Here is a 27,197-nt window from a genome sequence, read left to right as displayed (position 1 = left end):
AAAAAAACAGTGAAAGAAAATTGTACATGTACCTTTCAAAGTTTTTCATGTCAGCCTGCTAAAAATACTGAAAATTTATTCAGTATTAATTTATCGGCACAGTATGCCGAGTGCAAAGTGATTCACAAAAAAAATAATAATCAATGGAAAAAGAATGAACATAATTTATCGGTACACTGAAACCGACTCTATATTTTGTCCCTGTCCCGTTCGTCAAAGAAGGAGTCGGTTTGTTTTCCTTACGTCGAAGCAGCAGTTGAACTCAGGTTTTTTTCCCCCAACTCTTAAATTCATTTGAAAGCCTTATTCGTTGTCCTGAATCTAGATCTCTTCATAAAAAAGAACATTTTATCAAACCTAACCCATCATGCTCAAAGCATTCTTTTTTTAAGTATTTCAAAAACTGTTTAGTGAAGTTGATATAGGTTGTACAGTTTTTTCTATCACCCCACTTAATATACTTTGTTCTCCTAATAGAGGGGTTATTTACAGTAATTATGTTGAATCGAATGAGGGAATTTAAACCACTGTCTTCTTAATGAGGGTTTCCGCTGAGTATAGCACCACTTAAGGCATTTTACACTTTAGCATTTCATAATTTTGATAGGAGCCTATCAAGTCCATTCAAGAACTTAGCTGAAATTAAAAGTAGCAATGCACTGACCCATGAGCAGCGTAACCCCTCCGGCAAAATTCTTCGTTTTTTACCACAGGAAATATTTGTCTGGATTAAGAAATTTTCAGTCTACGACGACAGACAATCTATTTTAACAGAGATATTTGTAGGGCATGGAAGGTAACATTATAACAGTGTCCTTTATTCGTTTTACATAACTCTCCAATTATCACCTTGGGTAGGTATGACAGATTTTCAGCTTGAGTCGAAGAAGAACCTTTTCTTCTCTGTGATATTTTTTAGCACTTTCCGCTCCAGTTCATAAAGTTTTTTTTTCTACCTTTTTCCTTCAAATAGTTTCAGAGTATTTTGATGTTAACTTTTGGCTGCCTGTGGGCCGTTTTGGAGCTATCAAATTGTTGCATGCAGAACTGTTGGAGTTTGATAGACGGCATAAAGCCTCATGCTGGCTAGAAATACATCTTTATAATTTTTCCAATTTCACCAAGGGAAACACGATACAGCAAAGGGAATTTGGGCCAGCCATTCTGGAGATTTTTGGTGCCAAACCCAGCTGAAAGGCCCTGAGAATTATGAGTGGATGAAAGAGAAGCTGTTGGAACTCATAACTAGCTAGGAAGGTTAGGTGATGATGATTAAAGGTGCTGCTTTAAAAAACACTGCCAATTTGTTTTGAGCAAAACCGCTGTTTGGGGCTGTATCATGGATACGAGAAAGAGTTTTTCTGCAACGGGATTTTCTTTCCTTCCGGCCAATGCTGGTAAATCCATTGGATTGATTCCAGTCTATCTCATCTCTTTTACACAGATTGATCCAATTCTCTCAATAATCTACACTTCCGGTGAACAGTTACCGCTCTTATCCTCGATCAAGCAAACCACTGATTCTTTCTACGAATCCCATACATTTCTCTTTGGATCAGTTTTGAGAACTGAGTAGTTCATTAACACAATTTCGTGCACTGTCTGACTATGCAAAGTCTTAACAATAAACTCAGCTATTGAAACAACTCCCTCAGCTAGGCGTGCCCATTTTGGGCTCAAATGCTCCAAGCAAGGAATTTGAGTGAGAGTGTTTTTTTGTGCTGCTCAAAGTCGTCGCTTCAGCTGAAACTAACGTTGGTTTCCGTGAGCGAGACTTGCATGCTTTTGGTTGCAAAGTTACCAATGGGCTCAAATCAACTCTCTTCAGCAAAGTGCAAGACACCTTTCCTTTGCCTCCAAATACATAAAGGTAATTATCGATTTAACCCTAATAATCTTATCGCTATAGTGTTCGATAATTCATATGGAACAATTCATAGTTCAAGGCATGTATTTGATTCATCTATTTAGGCTTAAATTGTACCCATGAAACATAATCCTTACGAGGAAAGGTACTTCTAAAGAGCGATAAATTTATAAATATCTTGAAAAGACTATTTGACGACACTTTATATCCTTTAAGTTTGTTTGTTTATAGTCATCTCAACCGTGGACCTCCTGCTGAGCTCTATCCAATTAAAAGCGGGACCGTTTTGGAATCGCAATTTTTGAGTCTCAGTTGCGAAATATTCAGCGATAACTGCAGAAGCAGTGCTCGTTTTGAGAAAAGCTTGCAACTTTCCTTCAAGGAGAGCATCGACAAGCGTCTAAAATAGCCAATAATCATGCCAGAAAAGTGAAGGAAAAACCTCAGGAGAAACAGAGTACGCCGCAGGATACCCTTCGAACTATAAAGGCGCACTTACACATATCTCTCTCGCATGTTTCTTAAACACCAACAGATTCCCTTAACCGTCATTCAAAGTATTGACATATAACCATTTTAGACTGTTGTTAATGAAAAACAGATTTACAACCATGGTGAGTAAAGAGTACTTCTACATTCCGTTAAACTGTAAATTCTTTGGTTTCTCAAAAACATGTCATGACCATAAACTGAGGGGACCCTTGCTTTCCAATTTGTTAAGAGTTTTTGCCGTGGTTCAAATTATTATTTTCTTGGTAACCATTATTAATGCTTTGCCATCCACAAGGTACTTTGTCAAAGCCGTAAATATGGTATACGATTAGTATAAATGATCTTCTTGGTAGTCCCGCCTGTTCATTAAGACGCAATATGTTAACTTGGACGGCGAACAGATGAGTTTAAGTCGGTATGCCAGACCTTTCGAAAAAAACACCAGCTTTTTTATCGCATATCGACCTTGCAATGGCCTGGCTCATCATTTCCGTAGCTTAGTGAGAGAGCATCGAAGCGGGATATCCGAAGGTCTGGGTTCCGATTCCCGGCAAGGAACTCCGAATAATTCTTAGTCCCACATTCGTGACACGAAATATGACATATGTCCTTTGTATGCTGTTCTTAGTTTCTCGGCTGAGTCATGGGCCTCAAGTTTGAAGATTCAATACGTCCATTTTGAAATGACTGGTGATCCTTGTCATCTGATTGGCTCTCACTGCAGCGATTTATTCACGAATCGCACAAGTTTTTGCTCTAAATCGCATCTCTTTTCCAACCAATAAGGAGCTTAACTAAAATACAACAACCAAAAGTAACCAGTCAAATTTCAGGAAAATGAAAAACAACTTTTGCAACTTTCTTCAAACCAGCACACTTATAGATCAACAAAACATTTGTACAGACCGGCTAAAAAAATCCCGTATCTGAGCGACTAAATTTGGCGATTTCAAAATTAATGTTGTGAAATTTGGTCTGAAACCATACTCGTGATTTCAAATCAAACTCGTACTTCACACTCATTTGTTTTTTAAATCAATCTAATGATTTCAGACCAAATTGCACTCCACTCAGTTCACTACCATTATAAACCGTCATTTCTCTTTTACGTACCTACCTAACTTTAAAACGATTTTTAGTATAAAACGTCATTGCGTTAATCCATATAAGGAGGGGTATGAGCAGAGTAGCTGTAAGGTTTTTCCCGAGGAGGACTTAGGGACTCTCCACCGTTTAAAGGCCAAACCCAAAACGTATGGAAACTTCATATCTTAAATGTAATGGCATTCATTCAAAATTCACCTGATTGCGGTAACTTGGTCATAGAAATAGCAAATTTAAACAGTTGTTGGATCAATATCAGTATCTGGGCAACTGCCCACCTACCCCTCCCCTAACCCAACACTAACCCTAACTTGTTATCAATCGATTGTTGTTGAGTTAGGGGAGGGGTAGGTGGGCAGTTGCCCAGATACTGATATTGATCCCAGTTGTTGAAAAAAATCCAAACAAAACGTTGACGCCCTTCATCATCGATGACAGTCAAGCATTGCACATCATTATGTTTACCCTTTACATAAAGCAGGGACGAGCTCTAGCTTATATAAACAAGCACCTGACGTTTAGCTAAGTCCGTTTCTCACTGGCGCATGTTTCATTCCCACAAAAGTCGTTTGCGTAGTATAAGTGGTATTCTTGTCGTTGCAAGAACTTGTGGCAATAAAAGAACCTCACAGGTATGATATAAGGGACAAGGGGGAGGGGGACTGGGAGGTTCCTGACCCTCTTGAACCTTCCCCTGTACACCTTCCTCTGCACAGCGACAGCGGGATATTTTAAAGAACCTTACGGAGATTTTTTAAGCGACAGCGATCAACTTAGGTAATTTTAATGAGTCTTTGTGTTCGCGTCTGTACTAATAACAAGGTTAGACTAATGGATTCTATTAAATGGTGGCCATTTGAACGGTACAAAAGCATGATTTAGCCGGTGTGGCCGACATCTGAACCATCTTTGGTCAGGGCGATAGAAAAATGAGCGGGTTACTTTCTTTTGGTTAAGGTCGGCGGTAGTTTTGCAGCCATACCATAATGGCCATACTTATCGTATACCACCCACAGTCAATATTTTTTGCACGCAAATAAGATGATAGTCACACTATATTTTCATTCAAATAAATAGATTTCTATCAATTATAATGATCTATTAGATCTAATTTTTAAAGGGCTGAAAGTAAATTAGAATTTTAAATGGTGAAAAATTGTTTAGCTGATCACATCTTGTACGTATATAGTATAGAGCTAGTAAAGAGATTAAAAACCACTCGTTATTTATCACGTAAGAGGAGGGGAAGGGTTTTTTCCCTGGGGGGGGGGGGGAAATAACATGGTTTTCAGGGGGAGCGGAGGGGGTATAAGTCGTCGCCAGCAGAGTATAAATGGGGGTGTTGGGGTTTTTATCTGCTATATCCTCCGATAATTAGATTTATAAGATTCCAAGATTTTAACTCGTCAAAAAGAAACTATCCGTTCTCGAGGAAAACAACTTCTCTCCAAGGCTTAAACTCAATTCTGGTATATGAAAGCTATGCGTGTGTAAATAAACACACCCTTTGATAAGATAAGCAGTATTCGGCTTTATGCTCGGTTCTAATTAAAAAGTAATATAATGCTCGCAGTGTTGAGTTCTGAAGGTTCGCAAGGTTCAGTTCTGAGATTCGTGTTCCGTTTCTTCATAGGGGGAATATAGAAAATTGAGTGCTAATTAACTGCCAATGAAGGGTGATCATTAAAATATCACAGAGTTTCATGTGATGATATTGGTAACAAATCATGATCGGTCCCTTAATAAGGTTATCATTGTCAATTTAAGAGAAAAACTGAGTAGTTCTATACATAGGTTATGCACCTATAATTTTCAAGCTGTTCCACAAGGTTTCCATTGGCTGCATCATCGATATCGTCTCTAGTATACGAAGTGTTCTTATACCTTATTGATGACGTAAACTCCTCTGTCAGCGTTTCATTTCTGCTACTCCGATTGCTCGATAGTGTTGGTGTAAGAGGCGTTGAAGGTATGTCACTTTGAGGTGCGCTTGACCTACCACAAACGATAGCAGCTACTGCCTTTCGAAAGTTGGGCATCCTCCAAGCATAAAGAAACTGATTCATCGAGCAGTTGACTAATGTCAGAAGGAACTGTAAATCCCGTAGCCAGTGGATAAGTATACAGTCACAATCATTGCAAAGGTTTATCATGTATATCATGACACACGATGGTATTAAACACAAAATGAAACACATTAAAATCAAGCTAAATGACCGCGTAAGTTGTTTTTCCATGGCCATGGCTTTTGACACGATGCGGTCTTGACAAAATGAACGCCAACGAGACACCTGAACTCTTAGCTTGTAATGAATCTGACAGTAAGAAAATGTGACAATCACAAATGTGGTGATAACTGCGGTATTTGCGAATATAAACGCAAACAAGTAAAACCCAGTAGCGAAATAAACGAGAGGTATCGTCAGAGATAAAAACCATATTAACGCACAGATAAGAACCACTGAACGAGTGGAAAATTTCCTTCTGATAGTCACGATTGTTAAATGTCTGTCAAGAGTTAGAGCAGTCAGACTAAGAAGTGAAGCTGTACAAGAGATGAAAAACGTTAAGTGAACAATCCATATCGTTCCTGAGACACCGTGGCCAAGGGCTTCCCGAATATGCCAAACGACGAATGCTGGTTCGGTGAAAATCCCGACAATGACGTCACTAAATGCCAGTTGGAGGACAAAATAGTTGAATGAGTTAGATAATTCCTGATAAGGATCTTTCAAAATGGCAATGCAGATCAGAATGTTTCCTGGAACTGTAATACAACAAAGCAGTAAGGAGAGACATGCAGTCGTCACTGATGTAGCAAATGGTGCGTGCACGTCGTCACATAAATTCATCATGAAAACCATCATGAAATGTCTCTTGTTCTTCTACCTTCAATAAAAATACAGCATTAGTTTGACATTTTACATGAAAATAGGGTATCATAAATAAATCATATTGTTGATCATATTATTCTCAAGCACTTGATCCCAACGACAAATTAATAAAAAAAAACAGTGGTTGAATGAAGGTCATCATTCTTAATTTTCTGAAACCTCTTGGGCTTCCATCTTTCGTTTTCCCAATGAAGGTCTTTCATGAATCATACATACATAAGAAGTTGAATTGTACGAAATTTGAAAGAAACTGCTCTCTTGAGTATTATCACACGACCTAACTCACAGCACATTGGAAAAACAAAATATGCAAGCTTATTCAAGAGACCTATTCAGGAGTATCTATATTGTGAGGTTCAAGAGGTCAAAGCCAGCAAATAGGTTCAAGTAATTACATTTGTTGATTTTATGATTTCTAAATACTAAACAATATTGATCACCAACGAATCTATTTTCAAAGACCCAAGGAGAACCAGTACAGGGTTTGCTAAGAAAATATTCCTTCGCGTGGGAAAAAGGTTGGCTGTATACTGTCTTCCATTTTTTTTCCTTTTAATGTAAACACTGGCTCAAAGAAGGCACTAATTTGGTTTTATCAACTGAATTGATAAAGTGAATTGGCTACTGCAGGCGGGTTATAGAGCAGATATTTCGAGCATTAGTCCTTCGTCAGAGCGAATCAGACTCGCCGTGATGGAGGGCTAATCTCTGGAAAGGTAAGCCTTAGATCCTCTCTAAGGTAGCCAACTCACCCTATAAACTCAGTTGATATAAAACCAAGTTATCTTGTAGAAACCCTAAAAGACGCAGCACCACAGTTTTTTTAGAAACTTACCCCCTTTAATCATATTTTAATCATTTTCCCATCATTTGGCAGGTGTCTCACAGATAGTTCATAGATAAGCGACCAACCGATAAGTTTTGTCAGTGTTCTAATCTGTTTAAGCATACTAAATATTTGTTTGTGTTCCCGACACATAGGCAAATTCATGGCATATATTTTTCAACTGAACTGAAACTTTGGTAGAGAATAGACCAAACAGAAATAACTGACTGGCGAGCCTTAAAGAATTTCATACCATATGTCGCCTTTGTTGGATAACAATAATTAAAATTGCAAAACAACAATTTTGGGAACGCAAAGTAGGTAAGGAATAGAGTCACGTACGCTTATAAACATAGTAACCGTCACAGCTCCCCCATTGTGTTCATCAGTAATCTAATTGGAAATCGTGTTGTAAACAAGCCTTCTAGATCAAAATTACAAGTTCTAACAAAGAAAAGGCAGCTACTGGGCAATCTTAGCTCTTACCTTTACGTATATAGTTCAAACCGGCTTTTTCTACTGAATTTATTCAACAGTGCAACTGAAAATCTTTGAAGATGGACTTGCCTCATGTGAATGTGAAGTTGTCCACATCTGGTCCTATTCCAGTGGGATATGAAGTGTTTTTTTTCTGAGACAATAAGATCATATTTTGACTTGTTAGTTAAAACAAAACATCGTCTAAAGAGGATCAAGATAAGATCATGCGTGAAATGATAATGACGACGCTGAGTTCAGTAATATAAACACTTCTAAGTGATCGACCAGTCATGCATACCGTGAAATAATAATAATAGAAAATCCGTTCTTCATCAGTGATAACCAAATTGAAATCATTTTCCAGTATTATCACATCTATGGGCTAGGGTCACAAATTGTTCTTCTCCGTGATACTTTCATTTCCTTTTTCTGAAGATTGGATTTTCATTTTACGTCTACAAACTCTGTGGCTCAAAAAGAAAAAAAAAAGCATCAACAACAAAACAAGACTATATTTTCCACTCTTGGACGTTTCCTGACTTTCTTTCCTTGCAAATGCTATCAGGCAACGCCCAATTATTTTTCAACAACTTTTAATCACACCTCTGACAGAGAAAGTAAACATGCCAGCATTAGAGCCTGTTAGAAACGCTTTTAAGTTAATTTTCAGATGTCGAAAACAAGTTCATTGATTGCGGTGTTTTCACTATATTTTAGTTTCTTATTTATTTATTTATTTATTTATTTTCCATACTACAATAGAAATTAACAAAGAAAATTGACAAGCTAAGCTAAATATAGCAATGTGTATGGCGAAAAAACCTGAATGAAAACACGAGCCTTACATAAGGTTAGGATTCCTCCTAAAAGACGCAGAGGTGTGAAGCCAGATTCGTATCAAGGAGAGAACCCACGAAAAAACAAAGGACTAAGTTGATAATTGTGTGATTAATAAGCGATTCCTCACTCCTCGAAGTTAAAAAAGAATTATATTTTTGGTCAGAGTCATCTTTAACTATCGAAAAGTTCATGAGACTCTGCTGTAAGAGCTTTTTCCTGTTTTTAAATTTTGACTGAATTTGCTATGAGGATCACAGAACATATAAACGTATCTTTTTCGCAGTTGTGTAAATTTATAATCAGACACTTATAACTACAGCAACACTGAGGACACTTAAGTGTTCCTGTAGTCGGTCGGACTTGTTGCGTCATAGAAAAATGTGTCTAATAATGATTGGGAAATCTAAAAATTTCATTATCGAAGAGTCATGAATGATGAGTTGACAAATGTTGAAAACACTTTTCATAAGGCTAATTATCCTCAGCAAATTTATCTATCACAATTCATTTTTTGTTAAGGAGGTTGTACCAACTCAACATTAACTTCAGTCTGCGGAGAAGTAAAGTGATTTAAAAAACTTTCGCTTAAAATCTACTGGAAATCTTTGGCTTAGGCTTTTTTCTTCTTTGCTTTGTTTTTCTCTAAAGTAGACCGTTCGAAAAAAAATTGACCTTTCTCAGACCTTTCCTCTGGGTTGCCCTTAGGATCAACAATGCTGAAAATCACGCGCCAAAGAATGATTAATACTCACTTTTCCAAAAACAAAAATCAAATGAATGTAAGCATTTTCGAATCGCATCTTGCGTGAAAGCCGTGATAAGAAACTTCTGTAAAGAAATGAAGCGCGACGCAAACGCCAAGCGCATTGCATACCAACGCCGCTAGACAATGTTTACCTCACAGGCGTTTCTACGTTTGTTCTCTCGATGGAATAAACAGCGGTTTGACTGAGTTATGTAACAAACAATTACTTGCCCAGTCAAATTTGTATTCCTTTCCCTCAGTAGTCCGTCTGCAGCGCTTTTAGACACCATATATAGCAACTCTAGTTTGTTTAGTTTTCTGTCTGTCTGTCAGGTACCTGACAGAGATCTCAGATGGAATCTTTTGTCAAGCCGAGCCTCTTGGAAGTTTAGAAATTACCCAGATTTTTCCGTGACACCTAATATCCTAAAGAGGGATGATCAAATTCTAAACCACTTAGGAAAACACTTTGAGACGGCGGCTATGAATCTCAAACCGATGAAATGACAAGAAAAAGTAACTGTTCAAAGCCACTTAGCCGATACAGCCTTGTAGAGGTAATTCCTAATGGGAGAATAACCAGGGTAACCCTGTACTAGCTCCAATGGTGAGTAAAATTTACGATGATTTTTATTACGTAAGTCATTTCAGCTTTGAGTAGTCGGTCTGTGTGCATGCATATCCTTGCAAGTAGGGAAATTTGCAGGAATTTTGCCAAAAGATAGCATCGTTCGGCTTGATCTCACGTTGAGAAATCTTTCGTCCGCGAATTAGATGCCATCTTGATAAATTTACGAAAAACTAACTCTCGACAACCCAGGCGCATATCATCATCCCTGCCTTCCAGAAGTCCTCCGTCACGCCAACGTTTGTTAGAAGTGATGTATGCGTGACAGTTTAAGGGGGGATTCTACCTAAAAAAAGTGCATTTTTTCAAATAATTGTAGGAATTTAAGTTTTGGTCACAACTATCTAAAACTATATATCACTGGAAAGCTTATGAACTATATTTTTCAAAAAAAGGTGTTATGTCACACCTGCAGCAAATGTAACCTGACAGCGGTCATTTCAATTAACAACTTGTAGTGTCTCACCTATATGTACTTGAGTAAAGATTGTTAGAAACTGTTTCAATGAAATACCAATATTTTGCTGTTATTCTAAAGAATATTGAATACTTGTTGGGATGAGTGAAGGATTTCAAGAATTTTTTAAATTTGACATCACAGCACTGGTGTCAAGTTACACATCTAACACATGATCACTATTTGTTTAATCATTTCTTTAGAAAGACCTCTATGGCATTTTCCTTCACTCATCCCAAATAACTCAATTAGATCAGCAATCCCTAAAAATTTCAGGTCCATAGCTCTCATACTTCTTGAGTAATCTTTTCTCAAGTATTAAAAAATACGTTTTGAGAAAAAAAGGCCTAAAGTTACAAGATTTTAAAATTAAACACCTCCTGTATTCAAATTATGAAGTCAATGAGTAGCCATAAGTTCAAATATAATTAGGATAGGCAAGAGCAAGAGTTAGAATGCCCCAGCTTCATATGAAACATCTTCTTTTTCACGAAGAGCCGCTTCTCTTTGAGTACGGATAAGCTGCAATCCCTGCCGGCGCTTCTTCTCCTTGGCCGTTGCCTGCTTATCAGCTTTCCGAAGCCTTGAATTATCTCTTAGTCGAAATGCATCCTCAGTAAATGCACCTCCAGGAATTGAAAGCCTTTCCATCAATCTTTCTCTGCTTTCTGCACCTCTGTGGAAGTGGCAGACTGCAGACGCAGCAGCACACCGGACAACTTTCACTCCATGGTGTTTATGTTTGGGACACCGGACCCAAACCATTGCGTTGATGCTTTCATTTGGGTTCTGGGTTTTTCCTCGTACACATCTTTCTAAAAGTTTACTGTCACTTAATGACACAAATGTGGGTTTTAGAGTCTCCACGAAGACTTCGGGCAAACAGTCATCTCCTTTGTAGGTACTGGTTCCTGTTGCCTGGTCCTGTTGCCATTTGCACCATGATGAATCACCTGGTGGACAGAAGCGGTGTTGTTTAGCATTGTCAGTTGAATTTACACAGTGATGGAGAATGGCAATAATATTTTTTTTCATAGCATAAACTGCAATGTCAACCTCCCGTTCAGAGGGATTTGCCTTGGTCAAGGTGTTTTGCCGGATTGCTAGGCCATAGTACCTTTGAAGCTGCTTGATCTTTCCTTCTGTAAGCCGGCCACGCCCTCCTATAGGTTTTCCATCAGCAAGTTTACCCTTACTGCATGCCTTCAAATTCATTAAATGTTTGCCCATCCTTTTCTGCACATGGCCTACACAATCCAGTTTAATAACTTCACAGTCATCATAGGCATGTTGAACAGTGTTAAAGGCCTTACTGTCCCCGTCTGACACCATCCATTTGTACCTCATGTTATGAAGTTCGATGGATCTATTCCAAAGAACAGAAGCTCCTTCTGCTTCCATAGCAGGTGAACTTCCTTCGAAGTTGATGTCACAATCTCCAGATGCAACATGCTCCCTCCTCCATTCTTCAAACTCTTCCACATTCCCTTCACATTGTGAGTTCTTTAGGGAGCACTTACGGCAAGATTTAGACATCACGTGATAGTCTAAAACTTCTCCTGTGTCAATTGAGATGACGAAAACAACACCTGTTAGTGATGTGAAACCTCTTTTGGCCCAAGTGCCATCAAAGCTAACAGCAGCATCAATTATTGTGGTGCTGTCTGAGATGCCATTTTCCTCCATGATTAGCTTTCGGAGCCTTTGGCCTGCACCTTTTAGTTCTTCTTTTGCTTCACTTTCCAGTGCTTCCAAAATTACATCAACTTGCTTGTAGTAAGCAGCTCTTGACAAACAAGGCATGTTCATTATCGCACAGAAAGAAGAGAGTCCGTCGTAGCCACTTCCAGTTTCTATTGAGTGGTAGACAGCTCTCCGGTTGACATCAAATGATTTGCCTTTCTTGGCAAGGTTGGGTGATGTCTGCCAAGGAGTACTTTCATCACAAGAATTGCAGTGAATGGAGAGATCTGACATCAGTCCATAACGGCTAGCGGTATTTTCTTCAATAGTAAGGTCTCCTATATTAAAAACATGACGGAAAAGGATGCTATTAGCTATAGTTACTGAACCAAACAGAACCACAATGTTGGAGCATTAGTTCACACCTCCATAAATGTGTACAAGTGTTGCAGTGAAGAAAGATCAGAAAAAATGATTAAACAATAATAAAACTCCTTTTCTGCAAATAATTCTAACTATCGTTTTTCTTTAGGTTCAAGGGGCTGAAAAGCATATTTATGATGTGTGATATTTTTCTCACCTTCTTCGCATTTGTGTAAAGTTGAGAGCACAGAAGAGAAGCTCTTTAGATCAACGAGCCTGTATCCTTTTTCTACCTCAGCTACCTCGAAAACTTTTTTGTTTTCATCAGAACTTGAAGAAGACTCATCTTCTGAGCTCTGGAATCTCATCTTCTTCCTTGAAGAACTAGGAAGCTGATCGCTTTCTTCGCCAAAATCTGACAGATCAGACTGATCGTGCGAAGTTCCTGGGGTCGGTTCGTTTGGTTCACTCTTCCTGTTGCAACCGCTTTTCTTCAGTAATTGCGCTTTTTTACGATCTCCTCCATGCCCCTTTCTTTTCCTAGTTTTCCTGTAAACGGTTCTTTTCTTCTTTCCAGTCATTCCAGCACAAAAGAGACAAAAGGAGTTCAATATTTCGCAATACACTGTGACAACTTTCACACAAAAATCTCTCACTCGTCTCCAGTGTTACTCTTTCAATTTCTTATTTTCCCCTTCATGTAAGATAGCACAAGGATTCTAAGGGGCGTTTCGGGCTTGTTTGACATATTTTGAGCTCCAAACAGGCTGGTAAACAAGTAAGAAACAAAAAATGCTGTTTTGGTTGCCATGGAAACGAGATTTCTATTTAGATACCTCTTCTTTTCTAACGTAATTTCTCATTTATATTTTAAAATTTTTCGGTAAAAACGATCGTCAGTGTAAAGTCGAATAGTTGAACCTCGCATTTCTGAAGAAAACAAAAAAACAATATTTTGAGCTAATTTCAGGTAGAATCCCCCCTTAAGGATTTATAGCCAGGGTAGTTTGTTATTACTACACTTTTAAGTTCAGAAAGACGAATAGAAGACGAATTAGTTGTAGCTTTATAAAGAGATGTTCTTGCTTTCGGAATTTAGAGCTACGGAAAAAAAAAACCTTTGAAAAATAATTAGTACAGAATTCCTTTAAATCAACGCTTCTTAGAAGTGTAAACCTATCTGGTAAGATTTAAAAAATTGACAGTGAATGTCTATCGTCGCTCACTATGAAAATGTCAAAAGACAATGATAGAAGAGGTAAATCTACAAAATACAAGTCAACTCAAGGCACAAGTTTCCTCCCTCACTGTTCTCCTTACAACATTTTTCTGTTCTAACCTTAACGACAGTGGGCAGATAAGTTAAATTACCAGGTGCGTTGCTCGAAATATGTAATCATGTTATCAAAAGAGCTGGATCATACCATTCTAGACCAAAAAGGTTTCCAAGACACAGCAAACAATACTTATAAACAACTGGAGCGTTTTGATTTGCTGTAAGTTGGCGGCCCAAACTGATTTTTTCGGGGGGTACTTCCGAGTTCTTTAAGCCTCGGATTTCGCTTGTCCTATCCCCTCGCATGCACTTCTCAAAGTTTATTTGTTATTCTGCAACTTTTTCCTATCCAATCACATCCTATTTTTTCATGGTCATTGAAAATTGTTTCAACAGTTAAACAACTTTATGTTACTTAACCCTAAACTTAGGGGAGGAATACCTATTACAAGATTTTGCTTACAACAGGGCAATTTATCAGCAAGACAACAGGATTGTTGATTCTTCAAGATTCTCAATAGGAAGTGAGCGCAATCGAACAGTGTGGACGAGACCAAAAGTGTCACGTGCCTAACGTGTCGGTCTTGTGATACCTGTTTACCCAATGACATAATAAAACGATTTCGCAAAAAAATCGAGATTGAGTAATCAAATGCTTTTATTATGAACCAACTAGTCGTTCAAAACTTGATAACAAGACAGGTTCATGTTTTAATTTCAATTTGTTTACCATCTCACACCGTTGGCTACTTTCTTTACCCGCAATACATAACGGAATAGCAAATAGTGTAACCAATGAGATTGCAACATTTGCGATGGAGCGCTAGAGAATTTATACCACTGAAAGATAAAGGTAACTTCACTTTTGTTACAGGTTGAATCGGAATGATGCCTTTTATCATGAATTTATGCGAGGATACTCGGCCACCATACTCCTTGTCGATGTTCACGGCCTCTGTATCACTGGTGCTATGTTTAATCACGGTGCCGGGAAATGTGTTGGTTTGCTTAGCAATCTTCAAGGATCCTTACAAAGAACTAAGGACGTCGTTTAACTTTTTTGTATTTCAATTGGCCATTAGTGACCTTGTAGTGGGAGTTTTGACCGAACCAATGTTTATTTGCTTCCACATCAGAGAGGCCATGAAGTATCCGGTCATGGAGAATATTTGGGTTATTCACCTGACGTTTTTTATATCATACGCTGCGTCGCTGTTAAGCCTGGCAGCGCTAACTCTGGACAGATATCTCACAGTGATGTCACACCACAGAAGGCTGTTATCCACCACTCAAATCACCCTGATATCTGTGCTGATATGGGTGATATCTTTTTCGCTGCCATGTTTGTATTTCGTCACCGGATTCTACCTGTTTGCGTTCATGTTTACAAACGCTTCTCTAATCATAATAATCAGCATATTAACATTTTCATATATCCGTATCCATCAGAGACTGAAGGATCAGATCTCTCGCTGGCATTGGTTCAAACAAACACAGATCAAACTGACTGCGATGTCGTTAGAGAAAAAACTGACGAGAGCCTTTTACATCATTCTCGGTATATTCCTCATGTGTCTACTGCCATCATTTGTAATGATTTACATCATCATCTTCTGTGATGAATGTGACTGCACGCTCGTTCATTGGATGAGAGACTTGCAATTCATATTCCTACTGCTGAACTGTTCGTTAAATCAGTTCTTATACGCCTGGAGAGCACGAAACTTCCGCAAAGCCATCTCTGCCGTGTTTTGCAAAACAGTTTCATACCAGGTGAACGCTGAGCTTGCCGGTAACAACAATAACATAATTGCCGCTGATTCTAATTCAGCTGATGTAATAGAACTGATTCCTCTGGACCCCACGAAACTTTCTCCGATGCCTATAGAAGAAATGGGTCAGACAAACCAATTCTCCTTTCAGTCTTCAGAAAAAAGAAATTAAAGACAAAGCGAAGTAGGCAAGGCTATCTTAGAAGGTAGCTGATTGCAAGTTTATGATGGAGTGCTGAAGAAATAGAGTACGTCTTCCTTCATTGGCATAGCAGCCTTTTAGGCCTATCCAGAATATTTTCTCTGGCGCGCGACTGGTTTAAACGCAGAAAAAGAGACAATTCTATTTTTCTCTTCATGGAGTCGCTCTAAAAAGCGACGGTGAACTGTTCGTAATAGTTTCGCTCCGCGCGCCGGGAAAAAAAATCGAAGGATAATAAAAACCCTCAACTTCTATTTGGCTTCAAAATATGCTCGTATTTTTGTTCCTGGACATTGTCTTTCCTTGAAGCTTTTCCTTGAAAAAACGGTCCGCCTCTCAGAGCAGCCAATGTCTGCGGGCTGATATCTGAGCATGCTTTTACGCCAAATGAAGCTATCGTGTGGTAACTGTCTTTTTATTGTTGTTAGTTCAATAACTCGACCCATCATAGAGATCAAATATTGACCTTCATAACAAGATGTCTCGTGACGAAAATAAACATTGCTCACAATTCCATAGTTCCATCTGCATCTTTGTGTCTTCGTAAACATGGCTGTTTCATGAGTTTTGCATCACAATGAAATTAACGTTTGGGTTCATGAGCTTGTGGTAAAATGTTATGTGATAAAATCTAATTTCAGCTGACATTTTTACCGCTCAAGAGGTTGGGGCGAGGAAACACTCATCAGCTTAGGCTCCTTACAACTGATCAAGATAATGTTGATTGTTGAATCTCGTTTTATTTTAAAATTCTTCAGAATAGTTTCGCAAGGCTTTTCTACGGGTTTTCTGCTTGTGTATGGATCATTTTCCATGATTGCTGACAAACCTTCGGGCTTCGGGGAATATTTCGTGCTGATTTGTGCGCTGCAATTGTAATATTTAGTTTGTACTTTACCCTATTTTTCGTTTGTAATTCCCCCTTTGAAATAATATTAAAGGAGTGCTACCCGGCGAGATCGGATGAGTATGAATCTAGCGCATCCAACAAATTATTCTTTTCAGCAAGATAGGGAAAAGTCAAAATTTGAAAAAGAAACCGAAATTGTTTGCGGAAATTGAGGAGAATTTTCGAAGAATTTTCAATCGCTTGGTTATCGAGTTCGCAGTTGTGGAAATAAGATTTAACGAATCACGGTTGCAAAACAAAACTATAATCTCCCTGCATGAGACAAATTTTGATGAAAGCTTAAAATCTGTTTCTAGGACTCTATCTTTTATTTGGCTTAGCCTTTCTATTTAATCTTTTTCTCACTTATAGCGGAATTTCATTTGCAAGGCAAAATGAAACTAACACCCTCTTTTATAGTGTAAACGAGGTTCATTCTATTGGCACAAGGAATGAATAATAAAAATATATAACAGGCAATTTTCGTAGCTCGAAACGTGTGCTTTTAAGATGTTTATCCGTATTAACTATCAAATATAAATGAGTGAAACTACATAAGTGAATCGCCGTAATTTCTCGAGTTACCCACAAATAGCTCGGCAATATTTACCTTAAACGCAATGAAGCTGATTTGTTACATCGATTTCCCGATATCACAATTCATCACGTACTTATAAAATTTTTCAGGCTTATAACAGCCCACTTATTTCACAACGGGCAACACCACACTTTTTGATGTACTAAAACTTTATGGCGATCGATCCAAAACATTATCATTCGCCAATTTCAGTTCAGGCTGATTTAAATGCAGTCGGAAATTGTTGGAATTAATTCAAATTCAACCGGAAAATGTCAGTTTACTTATTAACAGAATACATAAAAGAAATATTGCCGAGGCGACTTAAAACATCTGCCCCGAGGTATCCTACAGCGCCAAGTGGAATTTTGTCACAATTCAGTCACGTATAAATCGAACATGAAAGGATGACAGGAAAGGAAAAAACTACTGACAAGTGAAGCTCAAATACCATAAGAAAATTTGGTTTTAAGGTATGGGTTTATTTCATCACAAAATTAAGTTGGTAAATGTCAACAATGACAGAGGGTTTCTAAATTACTTTCCAACAGAGAGATGTCAATGCTTTCAATAAATATCGTTTCATCTAGTTTCACCTTTTAATTTCTTTTCTTTTTTTTGAGAAATCACAATTGCCACTGTCGTGAACCAACCAATAAAAGGAACTTCATTTGCAGTTACAGATTGAATGGGTAAGAAGATTTAATAAAGAAACTCATTCTTACATTTCCAACGAGTGTCAAGTTCCATACTCACAGGTGAGAGAAGACGCTCTCGTATGGATTTTGATGATACATTTCTTGTTATTTTGCGATGAATTTTGGTACTAATCTCTGCGATGATGAATGGGCCCCGTTTGCAACGTCAGTCACTACAGCTTGCGTGTCGGCCATATTATGTGTAATCACGGCTCCAGGTAACTTGCTTATCTGTTGGGCGATCATCAAGGATCCGAACAACGAGCTGAAATCTTCGTTCAATTATCTGATTCTGAACCTGGCCATTGCGGATTCTTTTATTGGAGTTGTGACAGAGCCTGTATTTGTTTGGTATCACACCTCTGAAGCAATGAAATACGAAGTTCTTGGCCTTCGTTGGTTGGTTTATATGTCATATTTTATGACTTCTACCGCCTCAGTGTTAAGCATAGCTGCGTTAGCAACAGATCGTTACCTCGCCTTGACTTCTACTACCATTAGAAAACTGTCCTCTTCGAGCGCTATTACAGTTTCCATCGCAATATGGATTTTCTCCTTCGGTTTACCTTTTCTTTATTTCGAGACTGGGTTTTATACGCTGGCGTTCGTTTTTGCCAATACCACAATAATTCTAACTCTGATTCTTTTAGTTTTTTATTTTGCACGTATTGTAAAGAGTCTAAACGCTCACGAGAAAAAAATGCGATCGGTTCTTGGAATGGAGGCGCGCCGTCAAGGGCTCCACAGAGAAAAGAAAGCAACAAGAAGTTTCCTTTTTATTTTGGTTGGTTTTTTTGTATGCAGCTTTCCGTCTTGTGTCATGATATACGTCATTAATTTATGCAGCACGTGCAGCTGTGACGTTATACACTGGTTTAGAGACCTACAGTACTTGTCAGTTCTTATCAACTCCTCGTGTAACCAGTTTTTGTATGCGTGGAGGATGAAAAGTTTCCGCCGAGCTTTTAGAAGAATTCATCCCCTCTTCGTTTGTTGGGAAGAACAAGAGAGAAGATCGACCGTGTCACAACTACCTTCCAATGCCACCTGGTTGCAGTCGCACGAACAAATGAAAAAGTGAGCGTTGCTGAAAGCTACTTTTGTGCTAACCAGCGGGTTTCGTTGACTCGTAACCATTATATGTAACTTTCATAAAATTGCTTAATGCTTATGGGAGATCAAAAAAGGGCTCACCTTCACTCCCACGCCCCTCCCCCCACTCCCCCCCTTTCAAGAAAATCGTCCCAAATTCTGATTAAGTCGTGATGGCTCGTCAGGCTACCGGATTTTTGGAGTTCGCGCCATTTTTTAGTCATATGATACAAACCAGATACGTTCTCTGAATCCCCAAGAGAGTATTTCTGTGCTAAGAGTTCTAGTTTAACTGAGCCATTTTTGGATTGAGTTTACTACTCGCAAAAGAGACAATGAAACATTTAAACTGTAAATGAAAAACATATACTAAAAGTTTGACTGGTGAACTACTTCCACTAGTATGGGTGCGATCAATAAAGTTTTTAGTCGTTAGTCCTTTGTAGTTTCTGCTACGTCTGACTGTTGGTTGGCCTGTCTTCTAAACCTGATCCTCCTGTTTTGGAACCAAACTTTGACGTGAGTCTCTGTCAGCTGAAGCGCAGTAGCAAGATTACGGCGTTCTTCTCCTGCCACGTACTGCTGCCTAGAGAAAGTGTTCTCCAATCGCTCCAGCTGCGCAGGCGTGAAAATCGTTCGGGATCTCTTGTTGGGTTTTCGCTTATCTTTCTTTTCATCACCTCGTTTGATGGTTGATTCTACAAGACAGCAACTGTTTGGTCAAGTTTCAATCACAATAACTGCGGTTTCGCTTGATTATTTTCGTTTTCTGCCCATTGAAACTTAGGCTACTTTTTCTGCAGTGAAGTTATTTAGACCTTTATCGCAGTGCTTCCGTTGTCGAGAGTAAATGTCTAGGCAAATAAAACTAAGTTTGCTTTTTTTCTTCAGTTACCCGTGAGATGATACGACTGAAGAATTCGGTTAAAGTAAATATGGAAAATTTCCAAGAAGTTTGAGTAAAATAGAAATTGAAAAAACAACAAACTTTTCTACCCCAAAAACACACCACCCTTAATTTCCTTCAATAACTAGGTAGGCAGGAGGCAGAATGGCAAAAGGTGTAAATAGGTATAAAAAGAGTGTAGATAGAAACTGAAGAATCTGGTCACACCTACCCATGTCTGATTGCCAATTGACAGCGCATGCTCCGTTATGACAGCAATGATAGTGAGGAAATTGAGCCGAATAATCAAAAGGGCCAGAATCCCCCGCGAGCAGTAACTGGCGATAAGAAATGGAAGAAGGAAGTGACTGCATTGATGGAGAGGTGGGCGAAGAAGACAAAATGGCGCGGATGGAAAACGAGCTGGAGAACTGGCAACTTCTTTCCTGATCGTTGAAGTGGAAGTAATCGGCAGCGGGGGCTTGTGTTGAAGAAGGATTCGAAATAGCCGAAGTTGAATTCAATGCCGCTGGAAAAGAGGAGAGCATCTTTGCCGTACTTTTTAATGTTTTGAGGACGGGATACGAAATGAAAATGAATTACTTTCCACTGCATTGGCCTTTAATTGCTTTCTAGACGACATTTGTTGCCTCTCATAGGAAAATGATATGTACTAGCACGCCATGGTTTCAGCGGAACAAGTATTAACTTTTAAAAGCAAGGAAGGATTTCGTAAATAACGTGACTTTCCCATACGCTTTATTTCACGTAATATAAAATTGCTTCATGGAGGATCTATTGTTAAGTGTACGAACAGCTGTAAACATCCCAGGACTTTTGTAACCGATTAGTTGTTCAAATGGTGAATATTATTACCTATCCTGCCAGGTAGGTAATTAGAACGGAATATGGACAATAATAGCCTAAAATTACCGATAATAGACGCTCTCTTAAACGCCCTTAGTTAGTGGGGCTCTGTTGGTCTCAATAAGCTTCATATTATGAAACCGACTCTGTCACTAAGGTTTTGCTACCGCGAAACAAATAGTGTTGAAGAACGGGTTTATAAATTGTGAGTATTCGAACCTACGTGCTTGTTTCTCAGTTATTTCGTATTTTGGTGTCTCTTCATATGAGATTACGCGAGTTGCACGAAAGCAATTGATTGAATAACAATTTGCATTCTGTCGAAACTTAAGCTTCTTTTGTCGTTACCACGACGGCAGGGGGCTTATACAGGTCACATTCAAGTGCTTTCTCTGCCTGTCATTTAGATTTATAATGTTGAAGTTACCAAAGATGCATAATTTTTTTTGTTTGTTTTCGTTGTTTTATGTTTGGCTTTTTAGTGAACTGACTTAAACCAAAGTTATCTCTTCTATCATAATTTTTCATTTGATCGCGCAAACTATGAGTATTATGATGCCAGATGCGGTGATTCCTTTTATATCTCAACCCCCTCATGAGGTTTTTGAAATAAATTTTGAATTGATTACTCGGCTACTTTAGTGACCGCAGGCGTCAATTCGAAAATAACTGACTTGTGCTTTTTTACATAAGTGGGCCGTTATTGGAGGTGTCCTATCGATCGATCAAAAGAAAGGTGTTTCTTGCCCAAACATGAAATATTAAGACTTGTTAAAGGAGATATCGACAAAATGGAAAGTTCAAAAGTCGTTATTGGTTTGTATTGATATCGTGATATGTAACAGCAATCCGGTCGCTGTTGGTTTTTCCTTTTTCATAACCTTTTTGTTTCTTCAGTTAAAGTATCTCATTTCATCTCATTAAAATGCTACCTTTTTTTCGGTAGATAGTTAATTTTTATGACATTGTCTTATCTTGAGATATCTTTTGCTAGCTTTTCAAATCTGTTCTAAAATAACAGAGTGTTGTCTGGACTTATATAAAAACTTCTAGTCCCCAACAAGTATTGGCTGTAACTTAGACGCTTCAGGGTTTCCCACCAAAGCTATCCGTTGCGATTTAGAGTTACGTACTTATGGCAAATGCAAGCCTTGAGATCTTGAAAATAATATCAAAGTATTCTCTTTCATGTTATTTCTCTCCTCACACGATGGACCTGTGTATTTATTCATGAAGAATTCTTTAGATCGTATGCCGGAATCTACAATTTGATACAACAATGCCCGGTAAATTAAATGTCGCGCAAAATAGTAAATGATACTGAATTCATCACAAGCATTACATGAGATATCTTTAACTTTTTAAAAGTCTTTGAGTAAACGCACCCTTCTCCCCCCTTTCCCAGCCCGTTTACGGCGAACTTCGAGTGACAAAGCTGTCTGGATATAATGCACGATATGCACTGCCATCGCAGCTTTAAACGAGGCTTTTTTCATTCTAATCCCCAATTGCTTTGCTAAGAAAATGTAGGGGTTGTTCTATTACTGGTGCATTTTATCTTGCTCACATCAACGCACGATCTATTAGAGCATAACCACTCAAAGACGGCTGACATTGCAGACTTTATCCATTGAAGCAAAACATCAAGATGTTTACCAGTCGCTGTTACTGACTCCTTTCGAGCGTTAGCCCTTCGTCGTTCGTTCCGACGAAGGGCTAACGCACGAAACGTCAGCTTTTAAACTCTTTGCAGAGGCCGATTTACGTTATCAACTCATTTGACAATACTAAATTACCCTGTAGCACTACTGACCACTTTGTGTCGTGTCAGTCCTCAAGGACAGCTCATTACACTCAACACGCCTTTCCTTGAATCTCAAAAGCACTTTAAAAGCTCTTTTGAAAGTGGGCATGCGCCATGCATACAAGAACTGGTTAGCTGAACAGTTAACAAGGGCCATTAGAAACTGAAAGTCGCGTAACCAATGAATGACGTCACAACTGCACACGTCGCAAAGTAGAATGATGTAGATGCTGACACAAGAAGATACATTACAGCAAACGAACACGAAGAGGACTAACAAGAATGATCTTGTAGCTTTCTTCTCATATTTGACTCTCTGTTCCATTATTCGATCACTGCGGGTGGCTTCAACATTATCAACATGGGCGTGAAGACTTTTGTAGATTCTAATGTACGCAAAAGTGATAATCAGCAACGTGGCCACGACAGTAGTGTTAGCAAACACAAAGACAAAAGTGTAAAAACCTGTTGCGAAATAAATGAATGAAACAGAAACAGAGAAAATCCAGATGCCGATGGAGATTGCTACTGTTCTTGATCGAGAACAACTTCGCCTATAGGTGGAAGTAGCCGTGAGGTAACGCTCAGTGGCCAGAGCTGCTATGCTAAGCATAGAGGCAGTGCAACTGATGAAGTAGGCTACATGAACGACCTCTACGCGGCTCATTACGTCGTATTTTAAAGCTTCTCTGACATGAAACACGACAAATACTGGTTCTGTGCATATACCAGTGATCAGATCGGCCAAAGCAAGATTGAGAACCAGGTAGTTAAATGCGGATCGGAGTTCTTTGTTCGGATCTTTGACAATCGCCAGGCAAATCAGAACATTTCCTGGCACAGTTATAACACACAGGATGGTTGATATAGTTGCAGTTATCACAGACAACTCAAATGGCGCCCTCTTATCTTCGCAAAGATTGCTTCCAAACAACATGATGCTTCTCTTGATTTGTATCTGTCTTAGACAGACTATCAATATCTGCCGACCAAAATGGCAATGATTATACCAATATGATACAAACTAAGTTGTTCTCACAAACAGTGCGCAGACGTTCATGACATTTCTACGTCAGGTGTAGGTGACGAGAAGAATGGAAGCTTCCAGAGCCGAGAATTTTCTGCAAATTTTTAGGCACCTTGGGTTAACAAAGTCTGGTTGTGCATATTCACTGAATAAGCCTTTGAACTGAATTTACATGAATTTTCATGTCGAGGAAAATGTCACAATAAAGCAAACATTTGACAAAGGCTTAAAAACAAACAATATTCCTCCCGCCGATAGAAGTAATAAAAACTAGAATTATTATTGAATTTTTGAAGGAATAACCCCATGGCTTCAGAATAGCTAATTTTTAATTCCTTTTTTTCTAAGAGGGAGGGCGAAATTTGAAGGTTTAGAATTGAATTAAAAGATATTTTACAAAATCAAACTAAAAAATTTACTTGCTAGATTTGAAAAAATAATTTCTGTCACTTCTAGGTGGCATGTGACCTTAGAATCATATTTACATTTCGGAACCAAAGGGAAATTGGACGGCTACGGGTGAATTTAAATGTGTTTCATTGAATTGTCAACAATATACGAATTCTAATTTTAACCAAAGAGTTATTTGCAAAAATAGATTCTCAGTGTATTGTGAACAATTTGACTGTTGCCATAACAAATATTTCTGGCAGCGTTGATTGTATTTCATTAGGCACTATTGAATTTGATTACAGGAGAGTGAAAATGTTGATCAAGCTGAGACGATAATAAATTTTCTTTTGTTCTGTGTCTGACCTGCGATCAAATTGTTTGAGGTTTAAATATGGACTTTATCTCATTTGAATAGCTGAAGTTCGAACTAGTTACGAATATCAAGCCTTTTACAATCCAAAGAAACCGAAAAACGATTTCTTTTTTAAAAGCCAGTAAACACAATTTTTCAATCAGGATTTGCTATGGTGGCGATACTGGGGAAATGTCTTGTTTAATGATATGCACTTTAGAATAGCTACTCGCCTTACACCAAGAAGACCCCTAAGAAGCTCTAATTTGCAATTCTTAACACCGCCAAAGTGCATTTCCTAGGTACCAAAGGAGTTTTGGATCAATATCAGTATCTGGGCAACTGCCCACCTACCCCTCCCCTAACCCGATAACAAGTTAGGGTTAATGTTGGGTTAGGGGAGGGGTAGGTGGGTAGTTGCCCAGATACTGATATTGATCCAGAGTTTCTATACTCAAACTATTATCCGGCCCAAAGTTCAGAGAATATTTCAAAATCATTCTACGTGCGATCATTAGTCTCCCTTATTTTTCGTCTTTATTACATTGACATATCGTTCTTTTATTCTATAAACTCTAGTTTTTATAGGTGCGTAACTGTACCATATTCTTAATTTGAAATTTTAACATCCCTGTTATGCTACTGGCTTCATCAACATTATCTCATTGATCAGTCTCCTTATTTCCTCTTGCAATTTTGTCCATCCTGTAACATTCCTTTCGTGACCGGATTTTTTGGCCGAATACGGTATGCTGAAACAAGTACACGTACGCTCTGCGGAAATTCCGCATCCTCATTGAGTAAAGTAACTGATTCGTGGCTGCAATAATCATGGGCAGGAGGAAATAAACGTCACGCAATGTGTTCGTGATGTCACAGGAGCACGTGGTGCAGAAACTGATGATGTTTGCAGCAATGCATGACGGGAACACCGTGGAACAGAAAACAGTCAAAATCGTCATAAAAGATCTAGTGACCTTCCTCTCTCTCGCTAAGGCTCTCCGCTTGAAGTCGCTGTGTTTTATTGTATCCCAGTTTTTTACATGGCTCTGCATTGTTTTTGAAGTAGACTTGTGCGAGGCAAGCAAAATAGCGAACACTACTATGGCTGACGTGTTACTAAATACAAATATAAATAAATATACTTCTATCAAAAGATAAATAAGCGGGAGAATCAACGACAGGCACCATATTAGGGCAGAAGTTAGATATCCATGTATTGGCTTGAGCCTTCTGCATGAGGTTGACGTAACTGTGCGGCAGCGGTCCACAGCCAACGCCGACAAGCTCAGAAGCGAGGCTGTAAGTGACATGAAATACGTCAAGTGAAATACCCAGATCCAGCTCAACTTTTTTCCCTCAATGGCCTCCCGAGAGTGATAGATGATGAAGCTAGGTAAGGTTACAAATCCGATAACCAAATCAGCAACAGCTAAGTTAATTATAAAATAATTAAATGGCGTCCGCAAGTCTTTGAAAGGATCCTTAATGATAGCAATGCATGATAGCATGTTCACTGGTACAGTAAGGACGCATAGTAAGCTGCTAATGACAACAGTTGTCCATGAGACGAAACGCGGAATGTCATCCTCTGCGCAATTGTCTGAAAATGCCATCTTTGTATGTCAAGTCGTGGGTGTAACAATTGAGAAACCTTTCTTCAAATACATGCGAGCAATTGTGAATCTTTCTTTCATTTACCGTTTTTCCGGCCGACGACGAGTAGATCACATCCAGTTTTTTCCTCTATACTCACTTTTTCTCCTGACCTAATCCATTGTCATTGTCTTTGAACTGTTTTTCATTTTAAAGGTTCCTCATCAAGCCCCATGCACAACTTAGCCCATCTTCTGAAACAAAAGATTTATTGTCTTTAACAGTTCTTCAGACTCGTTGAAACGTTCAACAAACTGCTAACGTAGCGCGTTCTACCTCGCCAGTGTATTAAGAATCCTATCAGGTGCAGGAAAGGAGTTCCTTTTCGAGATCTATCGCCGTTTATTCCTCTATTCGAAGAACACTGTCATAACAAGAAACTGACTAAGAAACTAAGAAACTAAGTTTGCAAACGGCTTATTTCATGTCGTGTGTAACTTTATATCTCGCAGTAAGTGGAAAAGAGGCTTGAAAATAATCCGTTGCGGAAATCGAGAATTTAAAATAAACAAAAGTGGAAATGTCCCAATTTCCTACCCTTTCGGGAAATTAGTTAAAAGCTTAGATATATTTCCAGAAGCGTTACTATTTACTTATTCTTGACAGAACGCCTGTCAAAGGCAGCGACAATTTTATCGCACAATGCTTTGACGCCAACAGACAATTTTTCATGTTATTTTAGGTTGAAATCCAATAAAGAATTTTATTGAATTGATTGTATATGAAGGTATCTAAAAATAGCTCATCAGAATCATGATTTAAAGAATCAGACTTTTAATATCCGGCCCACTCTAAAGATCGTCCTCTCTGAAGATCACATGACAATGCTTGCGTTTCCCTCATGATGTCCTATTAATTAACCCTTTAACTCCCATGAGTGACCAAGACAGAATTTCTCCTCGCAATATCAGTACAATATCAAGCAGAAAAGTTATGAGAATAAAGAAAAATATTAATTAGGGGGATTATTAGTTGATCCAATACCAAATTCTCCAAACTTACATCACAAGAGGTATATGGCAGACAGTTAGGAGAATTACTAATGAGATCTTGGGTGTTGAAGAGTTAAATGTGCACGACTAAAGTCATCCCTGATTCAATCAACCCTCTTGTTCCCATAGTCGTCCTAACTTCTTTTTTTTATATGTGGTCGGTAAAACAAGGGACTTAAAGCAAAAACCAAGAGATCTGGGACAGCAATCCTTCGAAAGTCGTCGCAAAATCGATCTTTGATACTTAACGGGAAAAACTCTCATTAGTGTTGACGATTTGGGAAAAATTGATAACGTGCATGAAGCTGCATGATTCCTGCACCCAAACATAAATT

The 27,197-nt window shown here is 38.6% G+C and overlaps 6 protein-coding genes across 12 annotated transcripts; 2 read left to right on the top strand and 4 right to left on the bottom strand.

Annotated features, from left to right (window-relative positions):
- Window positions 1–4,503: 4,503 nt before the first annotated feature.
- Window positions 4,504–9,591, bottom strand: LOC113674856 (uncharacterized). 5 transcript variants are annotated; one of them, XM_089197636.1, is made up of 3 exons: window positions 9,401–9,591; window positions 7,747–7,814; window positions 4,504–6,348 (listed from the first exon to the last, which is right to left on the bottom strand). In XM_089197636.1, exons 2-3 carry the CDS (start codon window positions 7,753–7,755, stop codon window positions 5,248–5,250), a joined length of 1,110 nt encoding a protein of 369 aa, XP_089053762.1. In that variant the 5' UTR covers window positions 7,756–7,814; window positions 9,401–9,591; the 3' UTR covers window positions 4,504–5,247. The 5 variants fall into 5 exon arrangements, with proteins under 5 accessions (XP_089053762.1, XP_089053764.1, XP_089053763.1 ...); XM_089197638.1 differs by having other exon boundaries at window positions 4,504–6,352; window positions 7,670–7,814; window positions 9,401–9,589; XM_089197637.1 differs by having other exon boundaries at window positions 4,504–6,352; window positions 7,670–7,814; window positions 7,962–9,452.
- LOC113674719 (adenosine receptor A2b) lies at window positions 6,650–16,228 on the top strand. 3 transcript variants are annotated; one of them, XM_089197640.1, is made up of 2 exons: window positions 6,650–6,744; window positions 14,530–16,228. In XM_089197640.1, exon 2 carries the CDS (start codon window positions 14,541–14,543, stop codon window positions 15,597–15,599), a length of 1,059 nt encoding a protein of 352 aa, XP_089053766.1. In that variant the 5' UTR covers window positions 6,650–6,744; window positions 14,530–14,540; the 3' UTR covers window positions 15,600–16,228. The 3 variants fall into 3 exon arrangements, with proteins under 3 accessions (XP_089053766.1, XP_089053765.1, XP_027047004.2); XM_089197639.1 differs by lacking the exon at window positions 6,650–6,744 and adding an exon at window positions 6,761–6,875; XM_027191203.2 differs by lacking the exon at window positions 6,650–6,744 and adding an exon at window positions 9,497–9,855.
- On the bottom strand, window positions 10,232–13,367 carry LOC149049966 (uncharacterized). The gene is made up of 2 exons (XM_089197633.1): window positions 12,597–13,367; window positions 10,232–12,354 (listed from the first exon to the last, which is right to left on the bottom strand). The coding sequence occupies exons 1-2, from the start codon at window positions 12,958–12,960 to the stop codon at window positions 10,784–10,786; spliced, it is 1,935 nt and encodes a 644-aa protein (XP_089053759.1). The 5' UTR covers window positions 12,961–13,367; the 3' UTR covers window positions 10,232–10,783.
- A 991-nt stretch (window positions 16,229–17,219) lies between the features above and the next one.
- Window positions 17,220–23,593, top strand: LOC113674722 (adenosine receptor A2a). Its single transcript, XM_089197642.1, has 2 exons — window positions 17,220–17,568; window positions 17,719–23,593. Exon 2 carries the CDS (start codon window positions 17,909–17,911, stop codon window positions 18,872–18,874), a length of 966 nt encoding a protein of 321 aa, XP_089053768.1. The 5' UTR covers window positions 17,220–17,568; window positions 17,719–17,908; the 3' UTR covers window positions 18,875–23,593.
- On the bottom strand, window positions 19,318–20,319 carry LOC113674723 (uncharacterized). Its single transcript, XM_027191209.2, has 2 exons — window positions 20,004–20,319; window positions 19,318–19,583 (listed from the first exon to the last, which is right to left on the bottom strand). Exons 1-2 carry the CDS (start codon window positions 20,317–20,319, stop codon window positions 19,318–19,320), a joined length of 582 nt encoding a protein of 193 aa, XP_027047010.2.
- LOC113674779 (melatonin receptor type 1B-like) lies at window positions 20,512–23,379 on the bottom strand. The gene has a single exon (XM_089197643.1). It carries the CDS (start codon window positions 23,377–23,379, stop codon window positions 22,444–22,446), a length of 936 nt encoding a protein of 311 aa, XP_089053769.1. The 3' UTR covers window positions 20,512–22,443.
- Window positions 23,594–27,197: the final 3,604 nt, after the last annotated feature.

Source organism: Pocillopora damicornis, chromosome 2, assembly GCF_964200805.1.
Source record: "Pocillopora damicornis chromosome 2, jaPocDami1.2, whole genome shotgun sequence".
NCBI lineage: Eukaryota > Metazoa > Cnidaria > Anthozoa > Scleractinia > Pocilloporidae > Pocillopora > Pocillopora damicornis.
Note: the sequence above shows the minus strand (reverse complement) of the source record. Positions and strands in the feature narration are given on the sequence as shown.